The sequence below is a fragment of the Zeus faber genome (assembly GCF_960531495.2).
Source record: "Zeus faber genome assembly, chromosome: 1".
NCBI lineage: Eukaryota > Metazoa > Chordata > Actinopteri > Zeiformes > Zeidae > Zeus > Zeus faber.
Window position 1 is genome coordinate 44,052,487 of NC_137193.1, and position 19,128 is coordinate 44,071,614.

At 44.9% G+C, this 19,128-nt stretch overlaps 1 protein-coding gene across 1 annotated transcript; it reads right to left on the reverse strand.

Annotated features, from left to right (window-relative positions):
- Positions 1–13,298: 13,298 nt before the first annotated feature.
- On the reverse strand, positions 13,299–19,128 carry mydgf (myeloid-derived growth factor). Its single transcript, XM_080008497.1, has 6 exons — positions 18,948–19,128; positions 18,211–18,261; positions 17,908–17,969; positions 17,502–17,583; positions 15,369–15,441; positions 13,299–14,780 (listed from the first exon to the last, which is right to left on the reverse strand). Exons 1-6 carry the CDS (start codon positions 19,107–19,109, stop codon positions 14,701–14,703), a joined length of 510 nt encoding a protein of 169 aa, XP_079864623.1. The 5' UTR covers positions 19,110–19,128; the 3' UTR covers positions 13,299–14,700.

A 19,128-nucleotide genomic window follows, 5' to 3' on the forward strand; every position in this document is an offset into this window, starting at 1 on the left:
TATCAAAGTGGATACGAATGAGGGCTCTACAGTTTGGTGTGAAGCTGGCTTCCATTGGGGCAGAATTATCATTTCTACATAATGAAGTAAGTACAAAGGAACTGTCCTGCATCCTAAGAGGGAGTGAAATGAACGGAGCGCAAAGGAATCATTTCACATTCTGCTCAGGCCCGCTTGCAAAATACGGAGTTATAGCAGATGGTCCAGGCTGGAAAAACCAACCTCAACTAGATCAGATTCTGTTTGACAAAAAAGTAGTCATGATTTTGAATGTGCTTTTATTATCAATGGAGCAAAGCCACTGTGCAAAAACAAATCGATCGATCTTTCATTCATTTCACTATCTATTGTTCTGCTCCGAATGGGAAAAGATAATTGAGACTGTGTGTATTCTGAGACACATAAACCTTGTTGTGATCAGTTTTAGTATCCATCAACCCACTGCAGTCGTAACAGCGACAGTGTTTGCATTTGTATTTATATAAATACAAATGCAAACACTATCGCTGTTACGACTGCATACGTTAGCATTTCTTCCTGCAGCAGATTTAAAAACAAAAAAAATGCAATGTTATTTGCAAATGGGTAAATATGATCACTGCTCGCCAAAATAAAAAAAACCCTGATTTCTCCAGTTTGTTTCATTGAAAGGCCACAGAATATCAGGCGTAATAAGTCCACATCCCAGCACTGGGCGGGCAGTCGGAGGCAGAATGGAGAGTTTCCGCAGGAACACAATCAGAGTGGTCCAGCCTTTTGTTTTAAAACAGACCCTTTTTCTTTATCTGTCAAACAGAAACCAGCGCAAAAAGACTCGAACTTCCTAATAGAATGAGCCCAAAATGCAAATTCATCTGCGGGATTTTTGAGCTGCTGATATGAGAAGAGCTATCTATCTGTTTGATTTATTCTGTGAGTAGCTGATATCGATGGAGCTTAAATGGAATTATATCTTTCGCCACATTATCAGAGGCCCCCATGCGTGTGTTGTGTGGCCAGTATCCATCTACACTTTTTTGGAATCCGACTGGAACTTTTAAGCAGTTTCATTTTTCATTATTCTTAATAACAAACCCGATGGCAGGTCTGTTGCACGCTTGAGCAACGCCTCGTTTTATCCGCCGCTGTTGTTTTTTAGTCCTTCCACACTGTTCCTCATCCTGTATGCTTCAAGGTGCTCTCCCCTCTGGCAAGCACATAGCTGTGACACTACGCTTGCAACTAAGAACTCTTTCAAAAGTCTTTTTTTATTTATTTATTTATTTTTCTTTATTCTTCCTCTTTCTCAATCTCGTTTTTTTTTGGTTTTTTTTTTCCCCCCAACTCCAGCGCTCTCACTCTGCCTCTCCCTCTCTTTCTCTCGCACACTCTCTCTCACTCACACTCACTCTCTCTCTCTCTCTCTCTCTGTCTGTCTTCATCACTCTCCTCTCCTGGCTGCCGAGGTTCCTCAGAGAGCACCTGACAGACATGTTATTCAAGGATGAAAAGAGCGTCGTTGAGGGGGAATCCAAAAGCAGACAACGCACAAAATGTATAAACGGGAGGGCGGGAAGACGCTGATTTGCACCCAGTGCACAGAGCGCGGCCGCCGACGTGACAGCGGTTACTCAAAAGAGACGGGAAGAGCCGGCGTCTGCTGCTGACACTGGAAAAGACCATTTTGCTGCGAGAGAAGGTCTCATCTTGCTCGTCCTGTAAATACAGTGTTTGGTACAGCGTGCCACGCCGCCGCCCGCTTCCACATCCACACAGCCACACACACACACAAATATACACATTTTGAAAAGTGTAAGGTGTCACTGCCTTTAAGAATTCACCCCAGGGGAAAGTCTAAAAGCCATTTGGAAAAACAACATGTTGACAGAGACAGGTAGGGTCTTGCCGCTAAAGAGGAATACATTTGAACCTCGTTCTGTCTCCCTGCGTTATATCATCTGTTCAGTGATGTGCTCTCTCCTCATCTTCGGGTTGTTTTGAGGAAAAGGATGCACTACTTGCTGCAGCTGTAAGAAGGCCCTCAAACAGGGACACCTGCGGGAGCACGGGGACACACACAGGCGGACGAAAAAACACACAACCAGGTGGGGAGTCGCTGCAGAGCCGTAGCGATTGGGTGGAAGTGGGATGTTGTTCTACATAAAGCAAAAGGTCTAAAAAGGCAGATCGGGGACGTTTCAAGTCATGATGGCGTTTCCTCCAGAGCAGAATAAACTCTTAGTCACCACCAAACGATGGTTTTGAGCAATAAATATACATAATTCAGTGGATCTCACTGCAATTCCACAATAGAAAAAAAAAAAAAAAAAAAAAGAATAACTCTGCAGTATCATTTGGCCAAGCAGGACGTCTCTCTCTCTCTCTCTCTCTCTCTCTCTCCCCCGAACTCTCTCCCCCGAAAGGCGTTTTTTGCCTCTTTTGACATGAATGAAAACAACATGATTTGTTTGAAAGGTGGCAGGGAGGAGGTGTATTGATTTCTTGGAAAGAGAGAGAGGGAGAGAGAGAGAGAGAGAGAGAGTTAAAATTAGGTGATTAAAGGGGCCAGCAGGTGAGCTGGGTGAGTTCAAACATTACTCAAACATTACTCTCTGTTTAGCAGTCATCAGAAAGGTGAGTGAGCTCTATTTCCCAAAGGAAAAAGGGGATTCAGCTGAGCTTAATACCTGAATATCTTACACCCTCATATCTCTGATTGTAGATATGTAGAAAAATACTGATACACACCTCACAGACACACACACTCACACGTAGTGGAACGATGAAGGAGCGTGGATGCTGCAGAGTACCTGGAGGCTGGAGGCGAGAATGCACTTCCAGCTCAGTTAAATGAGCAGCAGCTGTGGCAGGTACTTATTATTCAACACCGACTTCAAAATGAGCAACTATTGTGTGTGTTTTGCTGCCGTGTTATTTATGGACCCCCGCTCTGTGGGTGGTTGTTTGGTTGAAAGCCAAGATTTACGTTCTTTTTTTAAAGAGGTGCCTGACTCAAGTCCAGCACACGTGGGCCTACGATCTCTGAGTTTAAAAGTTATTGTCAGAATGTTACTCGTTGCTGTTACACGTTCCATTACTCAATGCCCAACGTGTAGTCAGTACATCACACGAGTCACACCAATTAAATGAGCAAGCGTGTTCGTTATTTCTTTATGACGTTGCCCTCTTGAATTACAAAAGGTTTAGAGGAAACTTAATCCTCATTTAAAGACGGCAAATTGAAAAGCCGTGCTGTGAATAGGGGGAAAATGGATTAATCTTCTATGAGAATCACCAATTATTCAAGATGCGTGAATTATGTCAAGTTGTACAATCTCAGCTTGTAATGTCTTCTCCCTCGTATTCAAAGTTCATATTTTGAATCATGTTCCAAGATGAGCACAGAAAATGATTCCTGTTCACACTGTGGTCTATATTTCCAATAAAGAAATATAAGCCACAAGGCTTGTATTTTTTATGTGTTAGATATCATAAATATACTGCTTAAAATTTGAATGGGTAATGGAATTCACTGAATATTGTATACATGTCATGGTAGATTCAAGAGGTTATTTTTCACATAAATATACATACATTCATACGCAGGGATTGTACATTTTGCTTTTTATTTTTATTTTTACAAATTTGTACTGTAATCTATAAACCTATTGATCTCCCAATAATTGTCGATTGAAACTCATCCCACAATAAATGTGGACAGGCTTCACAAAAATGCAAATTTCATTTTCTAACGTAGGGGAGTACTTAGTGGAATTTTGTTGGTCTTTTATTGCTAATCCAACATTCCAATTGTTTGTTGCACATTACTATAATTTGGGGTTTTGTTTTATCCATGTAGAAACATTGTAGGCATTTTAAAAACATTTTACTAAAGCTGGAAAACAATTGACAGTATGCATGTTAAAAGGCTTGAATTTGACCTTTTGAGTCCCGATGATGGCAGGTACTTTTCTCAGGCGATTCAGGGCATCGGGGAGAAGGGATCCAACTGCCGTTACGTCTGCAAAGATCAGCCCTCTGTTGCTGACAGATTATTGGTCGTACCTCCAACAACACCACATTTTGCTCGACTTGTCAATTCAAGGCTGCTGTCTCACTGCAAGCAGGGAGATTGAAAATGAGCTATTTGCATCTAATTTTGCTCTTATATACAAAGTCAATAAAAAACATATTTAGGGGGTCTACAGATTTACTTGAACCGTGGGTAGTGTTTGCATTTTACTGGTAAATTCATAGAGTTTCCACTTTTCTACACATACTGTTAAATACATGATTGAGTACTATTCAGCTCAGTGGTGTCATTAAGTTAGGTTTATTTATATATAGACATGGTCTCAAAGGGCTCTACATCCATTTTGGACAAACACTATTTGGAGTTTTGTCTCATTTGAAATGCACCTATGTCACCTTGAGCCAGTTCGCATAAATGTTTTCTGAAAGAGAAATTACTGCAAAGTAAGTACCAAGGACAAACCATCGTGTGTGTGTGTGTGTGTGTGTGTGTGTGTGTGTGTGTGTGTGTGTGTGCGTGTGTGTGTGTGTGTGTGCACGTGTTACCCATGTTGACCAAGCTCAGAAGGATTAACAAAGCATTCTCTATTATTTACGCTCTTTGTTGTGTTTTATTTGGACCATCAGTCACTCCCAGCTGAACACAGGAATATAGACATGTCGGAGGGAATCCTTTTAATATAGAGATTACTCGTGTGGTTCTGCTGTCGACCGCCAAACCACAGATTGTTTCACAAAATGAAGTCCTATTCCAACGGGGCAATACCAGAGGAAAACATTGTTATGCTGACTAATAAATTGACAGCTGCTTTGTGCTGCTCACTGCTGAGTGACAGCAAACTGTCATGGGGTTTTTTTTTTGTTGGTGGCTGTTCTGCCGTCGTTTCATTTTGGATGTCGCCAGAGAGGAAGGGACCCAGCCAGCCGCAGCTGAGTGAAAAAGGCACCTAGGCGGCATCCATTGGCTTGTCAAGCAGACAAAATCTAATCCAGACAGGCCAAAATTGGAATTTGAATGAGAAACCCGAATATAGCAGCTGTCTCTGCATAATTGGAACAAATGGAACTTGGGACAAAACAACACAACATCGGCAATGTAATGTGACACTATTTGCTGACAGTTACAGCGAGTCCAGTCCAGGACAACCGGGCCACGGGCAGATCAGGCAACTTATGTTCCCTGTCCTCGCCGACTGGTGCAGATCTCAAATCTTTTAGGACGCAATTACGTGCCCTCTGCTGCCCCCCCGCCGTGGCGGCATCCCTCCGACTACTTTAAACCCCTCGCTCGTATGTGACATGGTGCTTAATTGCGCAGGGCTGCGAGGCCGGAGACGGAGTAATCAGATGAGAGCAGAGGTGCTGGGCGGGCTGGAGATACATCGGCGAACCAGGGATTAATAACACCGGCATTCTGATTGAAGTTTAGCTGCTCTCCCTGGTAAAAGTGGAAGTGGTGGTGGGAGGTGGTGGAAGGGGAGAGAAAGAGGGAGGGGAAAGAGAGGGGGGGGGGGGGCAGCGAGGAGAAAGAGAGATAGAGGGGGGGATAGAGACAGAGAGGGACAGTGGGGAGAGAGAGAGAGAGCAGGGGGGATGATAGAGACAGGCACTAAGGGGAAAGCAGCAAAGGATGAAAAAGGGCCAATTGTGAGAGCAGGGGGAAGAAAGATAGAGGAGAAAAGGAGAGCAAAGAGGGGGTTGAAATGAGAGGAGGGAGGAACGGGGGAAGAGCAGACAGAGATGGGGAGAAAACAGGGGAATAGGAAGAGGGAGGTACAGCAGTGAGAGGTTGTGGGAGGAAGTGATGAGAAGAGGAGGTAGCGCAGTGCAGGAAGGGGAGTGAAAGAGAGAGAGGGGGAGAGAGAGGAAGAGTGTGCGAGAGTGAGTGGGAGAGTGAGAGAGCCAGGGAGAGAGATACGGAGGGAGGGAGAGAGCACAAGAGGGAGGGAGGGAGAGAGAGAAGGGGGGAGAGAGAGAGAGAGAGAGAGCAAAAGAGAGCCAGGGAGAGAGGGAGTGAGGGAGTGAGAGAGAGAGAGAGCGAGAGGGAAGAAGAGAGGAAGAGTCAAGGAGAGGAAAGGAGAGAGGGCGCAAGAAAGAGGGAGGGAGAGAGTGAGCAAAAGAGAGCCAGGGAGAGGGAGGGAGAGAGAGAGATATAGACGGAGCGGCAGAGACAGAAGCCTGCAGCTGCTACAGAGTCAGTGAGATGCAGGCAGGGAGCGAGGGAGGAGGAGAGGAGAGAGAGAGTGGCCCCCAGCAGCTCCCAGGCAAGACCAACGGAGGAGTAAAGGACTCCAGAGCACCACGACAGAGCGAATAGTGAGAGGATACCCACGGGAGAGAGGAAAAGGGGAAAAGCAAAGCAAAAAACCAGGCCAGCACAGTCAGGATCAGACTTGCAAAAGCGAAGCTGGGGACTGGCTGGCTGGGTGGTAGCCGCACTGTTTTTAAGTTTTTAAAGAAACAAAAAAAGTCGGAGAGAAACGGGGAGCGAAAGGAGGGAGGAAGTGATAAAGAGAAACACAAAACTGGAGATGTCAATGAGAGGACTCCACGTTAATGGCACAGGAAGGAGGAGACTGGTGGCGAAAGAAGAGGAAGTGCTCTATCATCCAGCAGTTGCATTCCTCTTCTAAGGCTTCTTCTGACTGTGACGCTGCCCCGCATCCTCATGCGCCATGTTCTCTGACAGCAAGGCTCCGCGGCCGGGCGAGCGGAGGGGCCTCAAGCCCCACACACCTCACTTCTTCCCCTGGCTACGCAACGGTCTGAAGCCTCATCACGGCAGCGACCTGGGGCTCGGTGCACCCTTCAAACGCTGCACCAAGCCCTGCAAGGACCTAACCCCGCTGCAGAAAACCAAAGAGCCGAACCAGGAAAAAGAGAGGGAGAAAAACAACGTACCTCGCTGTAACAGCGTGGGTCTGGTCAGGAGACTCCCTGTGGTGCTCAGTGGGCGACATGCACTGCCTGTGAGTGTGGAGAGGCAGAGGGAGGATAGCCCTGCCAGGTGGAGCCAGTCTCCAGAACTCGCCCCAAACTCAGAAACAGAGAGCAATCCGATCCAGGACGGGACTCAGGATACGAACAAAAACTCAATGTCTGTTCAGGACTTCTACTCTGAATTCTCTACAGTTAGGACCCACGGCAGCCACCTCAACCTCCTCCGCTCCCAGACCGATGGGACTAGCACCCCACTCAGGAAATACGGGCCACTGCTAGTTCCAGTTCCAGCTCTGATGCCACCTAGAAAGTACAAAAGCCAGGAGCCTCCAAACCTTAAGCTGCCTCTTGGGATGTGCACTGATGAGGAGAGGGACAAACGCTGGAACTTTGCCAGGCGTACTTATCAGCAAAGAGATCCTGATGCATCTGACCGGATTAACGCGCAGGGAAGAACAGACGGAGAGCAGGGTTTCAGGTCCAGTTTCAGCCCCATCAAAGAGCAGATTCAAAACTCCCATGGTCAGAGAAGCTTGACAGGGCCAAGGGAACAGCCTGTGGAGGGTGTAAATGGCCGAGGCTCCCTTAATGGAGTCGCCTTCTCCACAGAGCTTCCTCAGACAGGCGTGGGCCTCACCAGAATTCTACGGGGCTCCAGGAAGCCCAAACCGAGTTCTGAGTATATCCCAACCCGGGAGCAGAACCAATCGCAGAGTTCTTCGAAAGAGGCAGGGCAGCCAAGACCAAGTTGTACCAGGAGAGTGGTTCGCAACCAGATTAAACGCGTTGTGGACAACTTAGAGGGGGTCCTGGGAGCTCTGAAAGATGTCCAGCAGGAGATGAAGGAGGTAAGGCGGCTGGAGTAGTTGGAGTGTCTGTTGTACTAAGTGGGACTCATACACTTAAAGTCTTGTGTGGTCTCGAAAGTTTTGTTTTTGAATGATGATTCATCTGTAAAGGTTGACTGTGCAATTGTTATGCTCCACTTGGGTAATGTGTCCCCTGGTTGGTTCAAAGCAGAAGCCTCTCTCCACTCCCATCCTCCCCCATCATTCTTTCTCTAACTCTTACTCGAGTCCGCCTCCTTATCGACAGATGCTGCTTTGGGCGCAGCTGGAAAGAGCCGATGCTTTTATAATCCTTTTAGAGCTAAGCATCTATGTATTGTATTAGATCTTTTCTCTCAGCTGCCTTTCGGCATTTGATCTGCATCTACCGGGCTGGCTAAGCTCTGACTAGTAACCTCATCATCCAGGATGTGCAAGATATTGCGTGAGAGAAATAATATAACGCTGCATAAAGCCGGTGCCGTTGGATGAAACATCATCTGTAGGACTCCCTCACAGAAATGCGAATACTCACAACAAAGAAGGAACTTCAAAGAGGAAGAGCACAAGAGATGACTTTGTCGCATATTTATTTCAAAGACCTGTTTTATCATTCCGTTACATGAGCAGCAGAACCGTCAGCCATAATTCATGATCTTTTCTAAAGAGGGTGTTGCAAAAAGATCCGCACGAATCACGCCTGCACAAAACAGCACATTAAAGAAACTCACATGAGGACTGCAGAAAGTTGTATAAACGATGTACATGTTCCCAAATGCTTTCATTAAAATATTATACAACCTCGTTGATCTGCTCATCAACACAAAAGAACCACGTGAAGACCTGGGGTGGTCACAGCTATATTTTTAATAAACACACATGGGAATATAAACATACATTGCTTCAGAACTCTGCTCTTTTATCTTTAATCATCATTGACATTAACTATAGAAACACCTGCCCACAGTTGCTTCAGTCTACATGCACCACACTTCAAAGTAAAGCAAATTAATTTGCTCAAAACAATCCAGGTCATCTTTGACATCAGCGGGGATGTTGTTGAGCCAAGAGAACAAAACAATAATTCACCCGTTGCAGCAGGGACTTAGGATTTATCTCTTCGCATAGAGCAGGTGGAGAGATAGGTCAACCGTTTTCCCCAGTGAATCTTCTCATATCTCCCCAGTTCCTATCACGCCATTGTGTGACTGCGTGATTGTTTCTCTGCCCACCTGTTTGTGCTGTTGTGACATGCAAGTGTGTGTGTGTGTGTGTTGGTTATACATACACTCGACTGAACTAATTTTCAATGTGTGAGTATTAATGCATGCTGTATGATGTATTACGTGTCTGGATATTTCCAAGAATATACTGGATATACGTATTATGTACAACCGCATAAATATATCATACCTGCATTTTTTTATGTGTTTTTATGTTGGCACTCATTTTAAACATAGTAACTTTACTGAAAGAAAACATAGTGTACATTCTAAGTGCTCTTGAGAGTAAGTTGGACCAAAAAAACTTTGACTATGACTATTATAATGGATGCATAATACATAGCAGAGAAATTGTAACTTGCTGCAAATAGGTTTTGGAAAACAAAAAACATTAACTTGTGTTTGTATTATAGCTTGAATTTTAGTTTCCTATATGGAGGAACACATTGTCATGCTTAATGTTTTTAAAGTCTGTGTCATTTGTGTCACTGATCTAATTTCAGATGAGAAAACTTCACAAGCGTTATCACTTTTATTTTTTCATATTTCTATTGAGTGACACGTCATTCTGGGTATCTCAAAATCCTTCATGTCTCACAGGTTGTGGAGCAGATTGACTATCTGACTTCATCAATTGACCTAAATGAGGACAGGCTGGAGGAGAGAGGAGGAGGAGGAGGAGGAGGAGATGGAGATGGTGCCAGGCCTCCCAGTGGCAGTGGATCCCACTCCAGTTCAGCCTCCAGATCAAGCGGAGTCACAGTGGGCAGTGTTCCTCCGAAGCTCTCAGACCAGGACGGGGAGCCAGGACGCACATCAGCGACTTCCACCCTCATGAGAGGTCACCTGCTTAATTATATTAGAAACCAAGTAGGTTTTGAGCCTGCAAGTAGGCCACTGCACGCCCAAAACACAGTGATGGTATCACCAGAGAAGCGTAAAACCCTCTGCCTCGCCAGCAGTTTTGGCTCTTCTTCCAAACGCGGCAGACCGCCCTCCTATCCCCACAAGCTTCCTTCACCTGCGTTGCCAGCTCACACTGGAAGCCTGCCTCGAACCCAAGGACTTGCCTCCTCTCCATGCAGAAGCAGTCTCCTCCCAATCCGCCCCCCTGCTCCTGGCCTTTTTCCATTAACAGTAAATCTCGCTTCGCACGACAGCCCACCAGGTGTCAGTCCAGGTCTTGGGTCCCACTCCCCTGGGCCTTCTCCCCCTCTCCCCATCCTGTCCGTGCAGCCAGTCTGTCAGACCCATCAGACCCCACATGGCGACCACCCATCTGTCAGTCCACTCTCTTCATCCTCGTCCCAGCCTCCAGCTAGCAGCCGCCCTCCCAGGGACACTGAAACTCTGCCCCAGACGGACGGACAGGGGGAGGCTTCTTCGACAGGACTTGTTCAATTAGCTCAGTGGGAGAGCACCACCTTGACGGATACAACTAAGACCACGCTGGCACAAGGCCGCAGGGGTCGTAAACCCCCCCCGTACCCACACAACAGACTCTTTGAATGCGTAAAGAAAACCAAGGAGCCCCGCAAGGCTCCTCCGTACCCTGAGAAGAGAAGGCTGCTTTCAACCACAGTGTGAAGACAACACAGCATGGGGGTGGAGGCTGATCGCACACAGCCAGATTCACAGCCACGGGTCTGCGAGTGCAGAGATTGATTTAAGGCTTGCCAAGTTGAGCTGAGACCAAGTTTCTAATGTGATGGTTTGAAGAAGCAACTCGGGGTGAGTGTAGCAGGCAAAAGAAAAAAAAAGCTTGCCTTTGCTGACCTCTCTCTCTCTCTCTCTCTCTCTCTCTCTCTCTCTCTCTCTCTCTCTCTCCTCTCTCTCTCTCTCTCTCTCTCTCTCTCTCTCTCTCTCTCTCTCTCTCTCTCTCTCTCTCTCTCTCTCTTCACAGTGCCTTCGCTAAACAACACTGAGAATGGTAACAGCTGTCTGGACGGTTGCGTTGGTAACAAAACCCCCTATACAGATGCTCAAACCAACCTTAGACCTCACATTGCTCAAACGACCAGGTTGTGCACACTTTGAGGATACAAGAAAATTGAAAAATGACTGTGGCATGTGCAAAAAACTGCATTATGCATCAGATTGGAGAAAAAAGGCAGTCCATATTTTCACACCGATATAGGCTGTATTCCATGCATATGTCCACCTATACCCTATCCATAAACCTACATAATTGGTCCCTGCATGGGTAATAACTACAGTCATGGTGGCGTTAGAAGGAACTGAGCTGAGTACTGATAGGCTTGATCCTGCACGGTGAAACATAACATAAAAGGTGCGAGGCTGGAGATGCGTGCTAGATGTGGAGTTGGAAAGGTCACTTGATATGAGAAAGTTAACAAAGAGGAAAAAATAAGCGAAAAAGGCTTTCTGGTTTTGGGCTGACTAGGTCACCAGTCTGATGCCTCGGTGGCTATCAGGGGAGACAAGGGGCAGCTGGCTGTTTGCTGTACCCTTCACAGGGACCCTGGTGTTAGAGAAATCCCATCTCTTTTGCGGTCTCTGGCTTGACCCACCCAGCCACAACCTCCATCTGTTACCCTCTAAATGTCAGGAGATGCAAAGAGAAAAAAGCTAGAGGAGGGGGGCAGGTGTGTGGGGAGGAGAGAGCAGAGGAGGTAGAGATAGGAAGAGCCAAAAAGCAGAAGAGGTCTGGAAGGAGGAGGAATGGAGGTGTAGATAGGGCAGAATAGGGACAGAGAGGAATAGACTTTGGAATGCCAGCGACAATGATTACTGGCGTTACTGCAGCAAATCAATGACTCATTCCTGGAGGTGATCTTAGGTGTTCCCCTCCTAAACAAATCGATTCGAGTCATTGCCACAGAGGGTGTAGATAATACACTGTAGTCCTTTTCAAAGCCATTTTGAGGTTCTTTCATGTTCTTCCAATGAAACATTGATGAAAAAACATGTTTTTTAAACAAAGATTTCACTAATGCATGCCAATGCAGTTTTTACAAGTGTTGGGCAGGGTCTGTGTTTATCACACTGTAGGGGCTGAAAGGAAGAATCTCCAGTGGTAGCAGATGGTGAGTAGTAATGATGTATTTAGAGTTTGGACGACAGCTCTCCGTCTCGAAGGGAGAGAGCGAAACGTTGGAAAATAAAGAACTATTGTAGCGCAGAGACTAATTATTCTGCACCAGAATAACATGTTCGAAAAAGTACATCTTACTCATCCTAAAATTGTATGTGAACAAACTTTCTAGGGAACAAATTACCACATGCAGATAAGACGACTTGACGTCAGTTGTAAATGTGATGCATCAGAATGCAGGAGATTTCAGGTGGAAATGGTTTGTGTGTGTGTGTGTGTGTGTGTGTGTGTGTGTGTGTGTGTGTGTGTGTGTGTGCGGCAAGGGCAGCTAGAAAGCACCTGAGGTGAGGATGCCTGGGGCTTTACCTGCCCTTAACCAGGATGTACTCAAGGGATGAGTAACTTGAGAAAGGTCACAATAAAGGTTCTAGCGTGCCTTCCTTGCACGCTAGTTTGCAGAAGTTTATTCGCAAGGATTTCCGTTTGATGTCATGCATTATTAACTGTTCATGAACAACCACACTAATTAAACCACCCTGGTTCCTTGGACCGCTGGAACATTGGGATTTGCAGAAAATCATCTGAAAATTAATACGACGACAATGCGCAGTTGCCACATATGCTATAGCTCTTGTATCAAACTTTTTGAGGCAACCGATGCTAATTTGAGGACAGTCAAGATGAATGACCATCCCCTAGCTTAACAGGAAATGAATAATCCCCGCTGAGTCTGTATCGCTATAAGCCCACAAAGATCAGCTCTATACATTACCATACACGACCCCGGGATTTAGCAGATTTCCGCAGCAAAGCCCCTTTCCCCAGAAACTGAGGAGAAACAATGGAAGCATTTCATCTCATGCAACCATTTAATCGAGGGCATTGTCAAGTAACGAAAGTGCTTACACTTTATGGATTCTAGAACTAATTACTTTTAGCGATTGTTGCAATGCATACAAACTCCCACAGTTCACAAAGTCTGTGCTGCGAACCTAGTACCTGCCTTTGCAGGCATTATCTTAAATTAGGTTTATGAAGGAACTATTCCAGATAGACATGAGCCGGGTATTAAAATGGATGCGCACAGACTGAATGTGACCCAGGAAAATTCCATGTTTAGAAGTCGGTGCTGAAATGTCTCTTCTTCTGTCTCGCTTTCCTTTCATGTTTGTCCTTAACAACGCTGTGGGACGTTCAATCAGATGAGAACTGACATAACAAGGCAAAAAACACCCAGGCATCTGTAGCCAAGTGACAACGTGACTTTATTGAACAATCCATCACACGTCGCTGGGAATAATAACAAAGAAATGGGTTGAAAAGGAAACATGTTTGTGACAAGAAATGCTCTCGACTATCTTGTGTCTCTCTGCTGCAACAGAGCATCTGGTCGCGGTATTTCCTGCCGCCGCCACGGAGGGAACCTACTGTAATCCACGGTGGAGGGGGGCGCCATTGTCCCTACAGAGCGTTTCCTTAACTCATAGGATCACCTCGAGACAGATGCTGGTCTCCAGATCCCGGATGGAACACGGTACGTCTCACGAAGACAATCCACCCACCCACATCAAATCATTACAAAACCTCAAATCCGAAATCAATCACAAGAACTCACCCTCTGGCCACTTGTGTGGATTTAAGAAGATTGGATCAATCTCAGAGAGATGAAGGCAATCCCACCTGGTATATAACAAGCAGAGACAACGCTGTAATAACTGTGTTCTGCTGACGACGGTCCAATATCACAAATCCACACCAGTAGATTTCGAGAGGTCTGGGCTAAGGGTTTTATGATGGCTTGACGTCGCTTCCACCGCCGACCATGTCCCAGTCAGGATTATTGCTTTAATGGAGTCTTTTCTTTGTGCCCATTTAAGACTGAATATCAGTTTGAGCAGGAAAATTGGAATCACCGGCTGCACTGAACGGTGCCAATCGGGGCTGAAATAAGGTGCTTGTAGCTTATCCAGAACAGTTGCACATCAGCAGAGGAGGAAATAAACAAAGAGAGAGAGGGACTGGGGTGATCTAGCTCTGCAACATATTAATCATTCTTCAGCTTAAAAAAACAAACAAAAAAAAAAGAAATGGAGAGAAAGGGGATTGGAAACTGTCTTGTGTTACGGGGGTTATTGCGACAACACTGGAGATTACTCGGTTTGCGCAGGATTAACATGGAATGAAAATAAGAGCTATACTCTACAAGCCCTCAAGAAAGCTCTATACATTTCCATTCAGTCCCTATGGATCAAAAGATTAACCATACAACCATTTTAATTTCAGAGACCAAGAAAACCAGCACTAAAGCACTTAGTCTTATAGCACCACCTTGTAAGGAAAAACAAGAGTAAATAGTAGGTACTGCTATTATGTCAATTATTTCAAAGCAACAAATGCCTTAGAGTGCTGACAATGGACGCCATGTTTCATTTCCATTTCAGAATCCTTGTAATTTAACAACACACTCGTAATTATTGTACTGTAAGACAAAGTGCCACCAGGATGCAGAAACCCTCTGGTTGTCGGCTGAATAAAGCCGTTTTGTTTTTGTGATACAATTCCCATCCTTTATTACCTCTGAGGACAAAGGACAATGGTCTGGAATCAAAGCCGCTCAAATAAGTCAAGTTAGACATTTTGCCAACTACAGCTCGTCGTGTCGTGTTCGGCCGATGGCGGTTAGTTTGGAGAGTTCTGCGCGGAACTTTCCATCCGCGTGAGTCACTAGAAGAGAGAAAGGAGAGCAAATCAGCCTTGAGGTCAACAATCATTTTTCTTTTCTTTTATTTTTTTAAGATTTACAGGTTAATTTATAACAGCTGTTTCAGTCCAGTGTGGAGGTCTACACCCGTTTAGGTCTCTTATTTGGACACTCTTAACAAGAGAGGGCCCAATCAAATAGAAATATCAGGTAGGTGAACTGATTCGTTGGATTGAAAACCTGCTTTGGGCTTTGATCGAGTGTGGGTGTGAACCAATAGTATAACGAACAGGCAGCCATAGAAATTATAGGTATTTAGAGGAAATTAGTGAATTACCTAGTAATAAGAAAAGGAATTCAATAAACACAATTACATTTAAATATCTTAAATTGTATTTTGTTTTATATTCAGAGAACATGAAGATTAACATGATTAATTAAGCACTGTGATTTTGAAAAACATTTTAAGCTTAATCTGCTCCAGCAAAAAATGGGGAGGAGCTGGGAGAGAGACATTTATACAGAGGCGAGCGCGAAAGAGAGATTGACAGGAACCCAGAAAATGAGTTGAAAAGCAGTGGGAGCACCAGTGTGGGCAGCAAGGTTCTTACCTGTAGAGTCGCCCACGGTAAATTCCTCCGGCTTCAGAGCTACATCGCTCTGTCCTCCTGCCGCAGTCTGTGACTGGAGGGAGAGAGAGAGAGAGAGAGAGAGAGAGAGAGAGAGAGAGAGAGAGAGAGAGAGAGAGAGAGAGAGAGAGAGAGAGAGAGAGAGAGAGAGAGAGAGAGAGAGAGAGAGAGAGAGAGAGAGAGAGAGAGAGAGAGAGAGAGAGAGAGAAGGGAAAGTGAAACAAACAAAAAAACAGATAACAGGATGAGAGGCGGCACTAGAGAGAAGACAATTTCATTGCAACAGACGGCCGAGGAAGTGGGAGGTGTGGCCACAAGGTCAAGGAGAGCCGCTGTGTGGGGGCGGCAGGTGTGCATGCACGCGTGTCTGGGCACGAGTGTCTGGAGTTATTTTTGTCCCATCATTTAGGGGAGATGTTTTCTGTTTGTTTGTTTGTCTTCCTTTGCAGGGGACGCAGCTATAGGGATGGAAGAGAAAAGAAGGCTGGGGGACGGGGAGGGGTGTCTGGTGCTGTGACTAATAGCGGAGTCTTGCGGCGGACAGAGGAGAGTCAAGGCGTGCTGCACCTTAAAAACCTTTATACCGACACGGCGCGCAGCCGGTCGGTGAAGATACGCGACTGACTGGACCCAACCTGGATATCAGTTTGATAACGATGTCGTCTGATCGGCCGTCAACACAAGCCAACCCAACGTGCACACGTTGGGTTGCTATATCATAATAAACTTGCTGTAAGCGCCATTGTTTCCAACGTGTTTCTTTTATGTGCAAGAGTGTCAGACCATGGCTCAAACAACAACCAATGGGCAGCGGATCTATAAATGAACTAGAACTCATGGAACGTATGACAGGTCTCCATGGAGACATAATTATCTGCAGCTGCAGAGTCCAGGGTCCAGTCAGTAAGGTGAACACATCCTGTGGATCACCCTGTACGGTTTGTTACAGTCTGCACTGCCAAGTATCCCACAGGAGTCCAATGGACAAGCATACAAGACAAGATGTGGCATATTTATCCACCAGAGTCTTTAATATTCATGCATTTATATAACCAGCATAGCAAATGAGACCATCGCTCAGAACACTGACAATTTATACGTAATGATTCCAACTAAACCAAAAGCCTGTGACGAGTCAGATTCCCAGAAAAAAAAACTTGATGGAGAAATGTACAGCATACAAACTGTAAAAGCTACAATTATCCGTGGTTACTGATACATTATTTAATGTCTATACATATTACAGACGGACCATTTTCTTAACTGGCGTTGCATCTCTTTTTCGTTTTTCTATTCAAAACGAATGCACACGTCACAAGAGAGTCAAAGAAGCTCTTTACGAGAAGAAGCAATAGAGCTCGAGGGAAAGTAGGGAAAGGCTTTTCCACTTTAAGAAAGCTACCGCTTTTAAAGAAAACTTAATAAGGGCAGTTAGTATTTAATAAGAATTGCGTTGGGTGATTTCTACATGGTGAATCCAATCAGAACTAACTGTCTGTTATAAAGTTAAGTTATCTTCCCTTTATAGGGGGGATTTTTATCCATGTTATCTATACAAAAATCCATAAGCAACTACTATTCCTACTTCAGCTGCAGAAGACAAGGTTGTGTCCAACGTCTCTTTCTATGACATTTTTACATTAATGCAATAGATTATACTCTGAAGTTAACTGGAGTATAGAAGAGAACAAAAGTAAATTCTAGGCCAATTCCCCATTTGCAAGTTAGACACAGGGATGTACTGTAGAGGCAATGACAATGAATCACCTATTTGGATAATTCAGCTAAAAACTAAAATCACTCACTCTTCTTTGAGGTTAACTTTCCTGTGGCCAAGCCTCACATGTGACCGTTCAACCACCATGTCAAAGAGAGAAATATACAGTGCTTCTCTAGCATAAAGTAAAAACTAGACCTGATATGAAGTGAGTGGGAGGTTTGTAACAGACTACATCTGTAATCTACAGGTTCTGATGCAGTGAAACATTTACATACTGAATGTGTACTCTGACTAGGATCAGCCGGCGGTGCAGGGAAACAGATTAATGGGAATAGGAAGGGCAGCATTTGCATACAGGGGTTGAGAAAAGTTAGTCTCAGTTTCAGAGTACTTACATATGCATTGGCATATTCGATTTTGGTTCCCTTCAGCTCTGCTTTGAACTGAGTGAAAAACAGGTATGACTTCCCCTGGGGCCTGGGAGATGACAGAAGTTGAAACAGGTTTATTTTTTTTATAGACAGAGAGAGAGAGAGAGAGAGAGAAAGATAATATATATGAAAATAAATGAATGAATATTATATCAGATATTCATTTATTTTCCACACATTGATTGATGTATTGAATCTGGTATAACTGTTGTAACCTTGTGACCACAGTTTGAGTACAGAACATTGAACGTCAGCGTCAATGAATTTGTAATTCAGTCCTACCACTGATGGATCTACATCCCATATGCAAGAGTGTGTGTGAGAATGGTTGGGTGTTTATGTATACCTTACACCTCACACCATGGCTTACCTCCACACAGAGCAGGAAAACAGTCTGTCGTCATTGCTAAGGCCAACGCTCATGAGCCATTGCTGATCAACGCAAGCACGCGCACACATGTGTACGCGCGCGCACGCACACACACACACACACACACACACACACACACACACACACACACACACACACACACACACACACACACACACACACACACACACACACACACACACAAGTCAATAAATAGGTAGTGGAATGACACTGGAAAGGAAACTGACCCATAACGAAATTGGTAGGTGGGTGGATGAATAGAGAACTATCACTGATATTCACCTCGTTGGTTCCCCCTTGTGAGGCATACGTGAATGAGCATTCATAATCACTCTACAGAGAAATGGAAGAGAACAACAGCAAGTAAACACATTAGGGGGAAAAAAAAACATTATCTGAATTGCAACTACGACAAAATGCAATTACTGCATGAAACAAAAATATACGTTATTTTATTTGTTAAGAGCATTGATAGCTTTTATTTAATTCAATTAATTTTAAATAAATTAAAAACATGCATATATATAGTATTAAAAATAACTAGTATGTCATGCACATGAATGACAACGGCCTTGGTGTTCATCAGCTCTCAGCCAATCAGTAACGCGCTCGTGGCAGTCTGCCACCGACGTGTCAGCCTCTCGGGGGCTGCGACATCATCACGACGCGACGAAAGCCCTTTCAGAGACGTTCCGATGGAGTTTTGAAATGTACGTTGGTTTTGTTTGTTCTGGTCCATTTTTAATTTCCCATCCATGTTTCTATATTTGACCACAAAATAATAATAATAATAATAATAATAATAATAATAAATGTCGACGTGATGCAGTGAGATCCATGTACTTTACATCTACAACTAAATCACGCTTGGCCAGCGTGATCTCCATTTCAAAGCACGCTCTGATTTGCAGATCCAGTATTTAAGAGCGTCTCGCCGGTGCATTTCGACTGTACGTCTTTGTGTTTATCTGTCCAACGCTGAACGAAAGAAGGGCTGGTTTGCAGCCCGAATCACTCACAATTCTCTCAGAGAAGGCGTGCACCACGCCTCCGGGCTTCACGTCAAACTCCACCGTTTTGGTTCGGTCCGCGGACGCACCAGACTGAGGAGCGGTCGAGATCGCCACCACCGCGAAAAGGGACGCCGCCTTCACGAGACAACAGTAAATTTGAAACGCCATCTTTCCTGCGCCGTCTCAC

Bases quoted from the DNA above. Each gene is read 5' to 3' on its own strand.
- mydgf (XM_080008497.1), bottom strand. From the start codon at position 19,109: ATGGCGTTTCAAATTTACTGTTGTCTCGTGAAGGCGGCGTCCCTTTTC. The intron at 17,970-18,210 runs GTGAATATCAGT...TGCGTTGATCAG, and splicing joins CACAAGGGGGAACCAACGAG to CAATGGCTCATGAGCGTTGG. The intron at 17,584-17,907 runs GTAAGCCATGGT...GTCATCTCCCAG, and splicing joins TTTTCCTGCTCTGTGTGGAG to GCCCCAGGGGAAGTCATACC.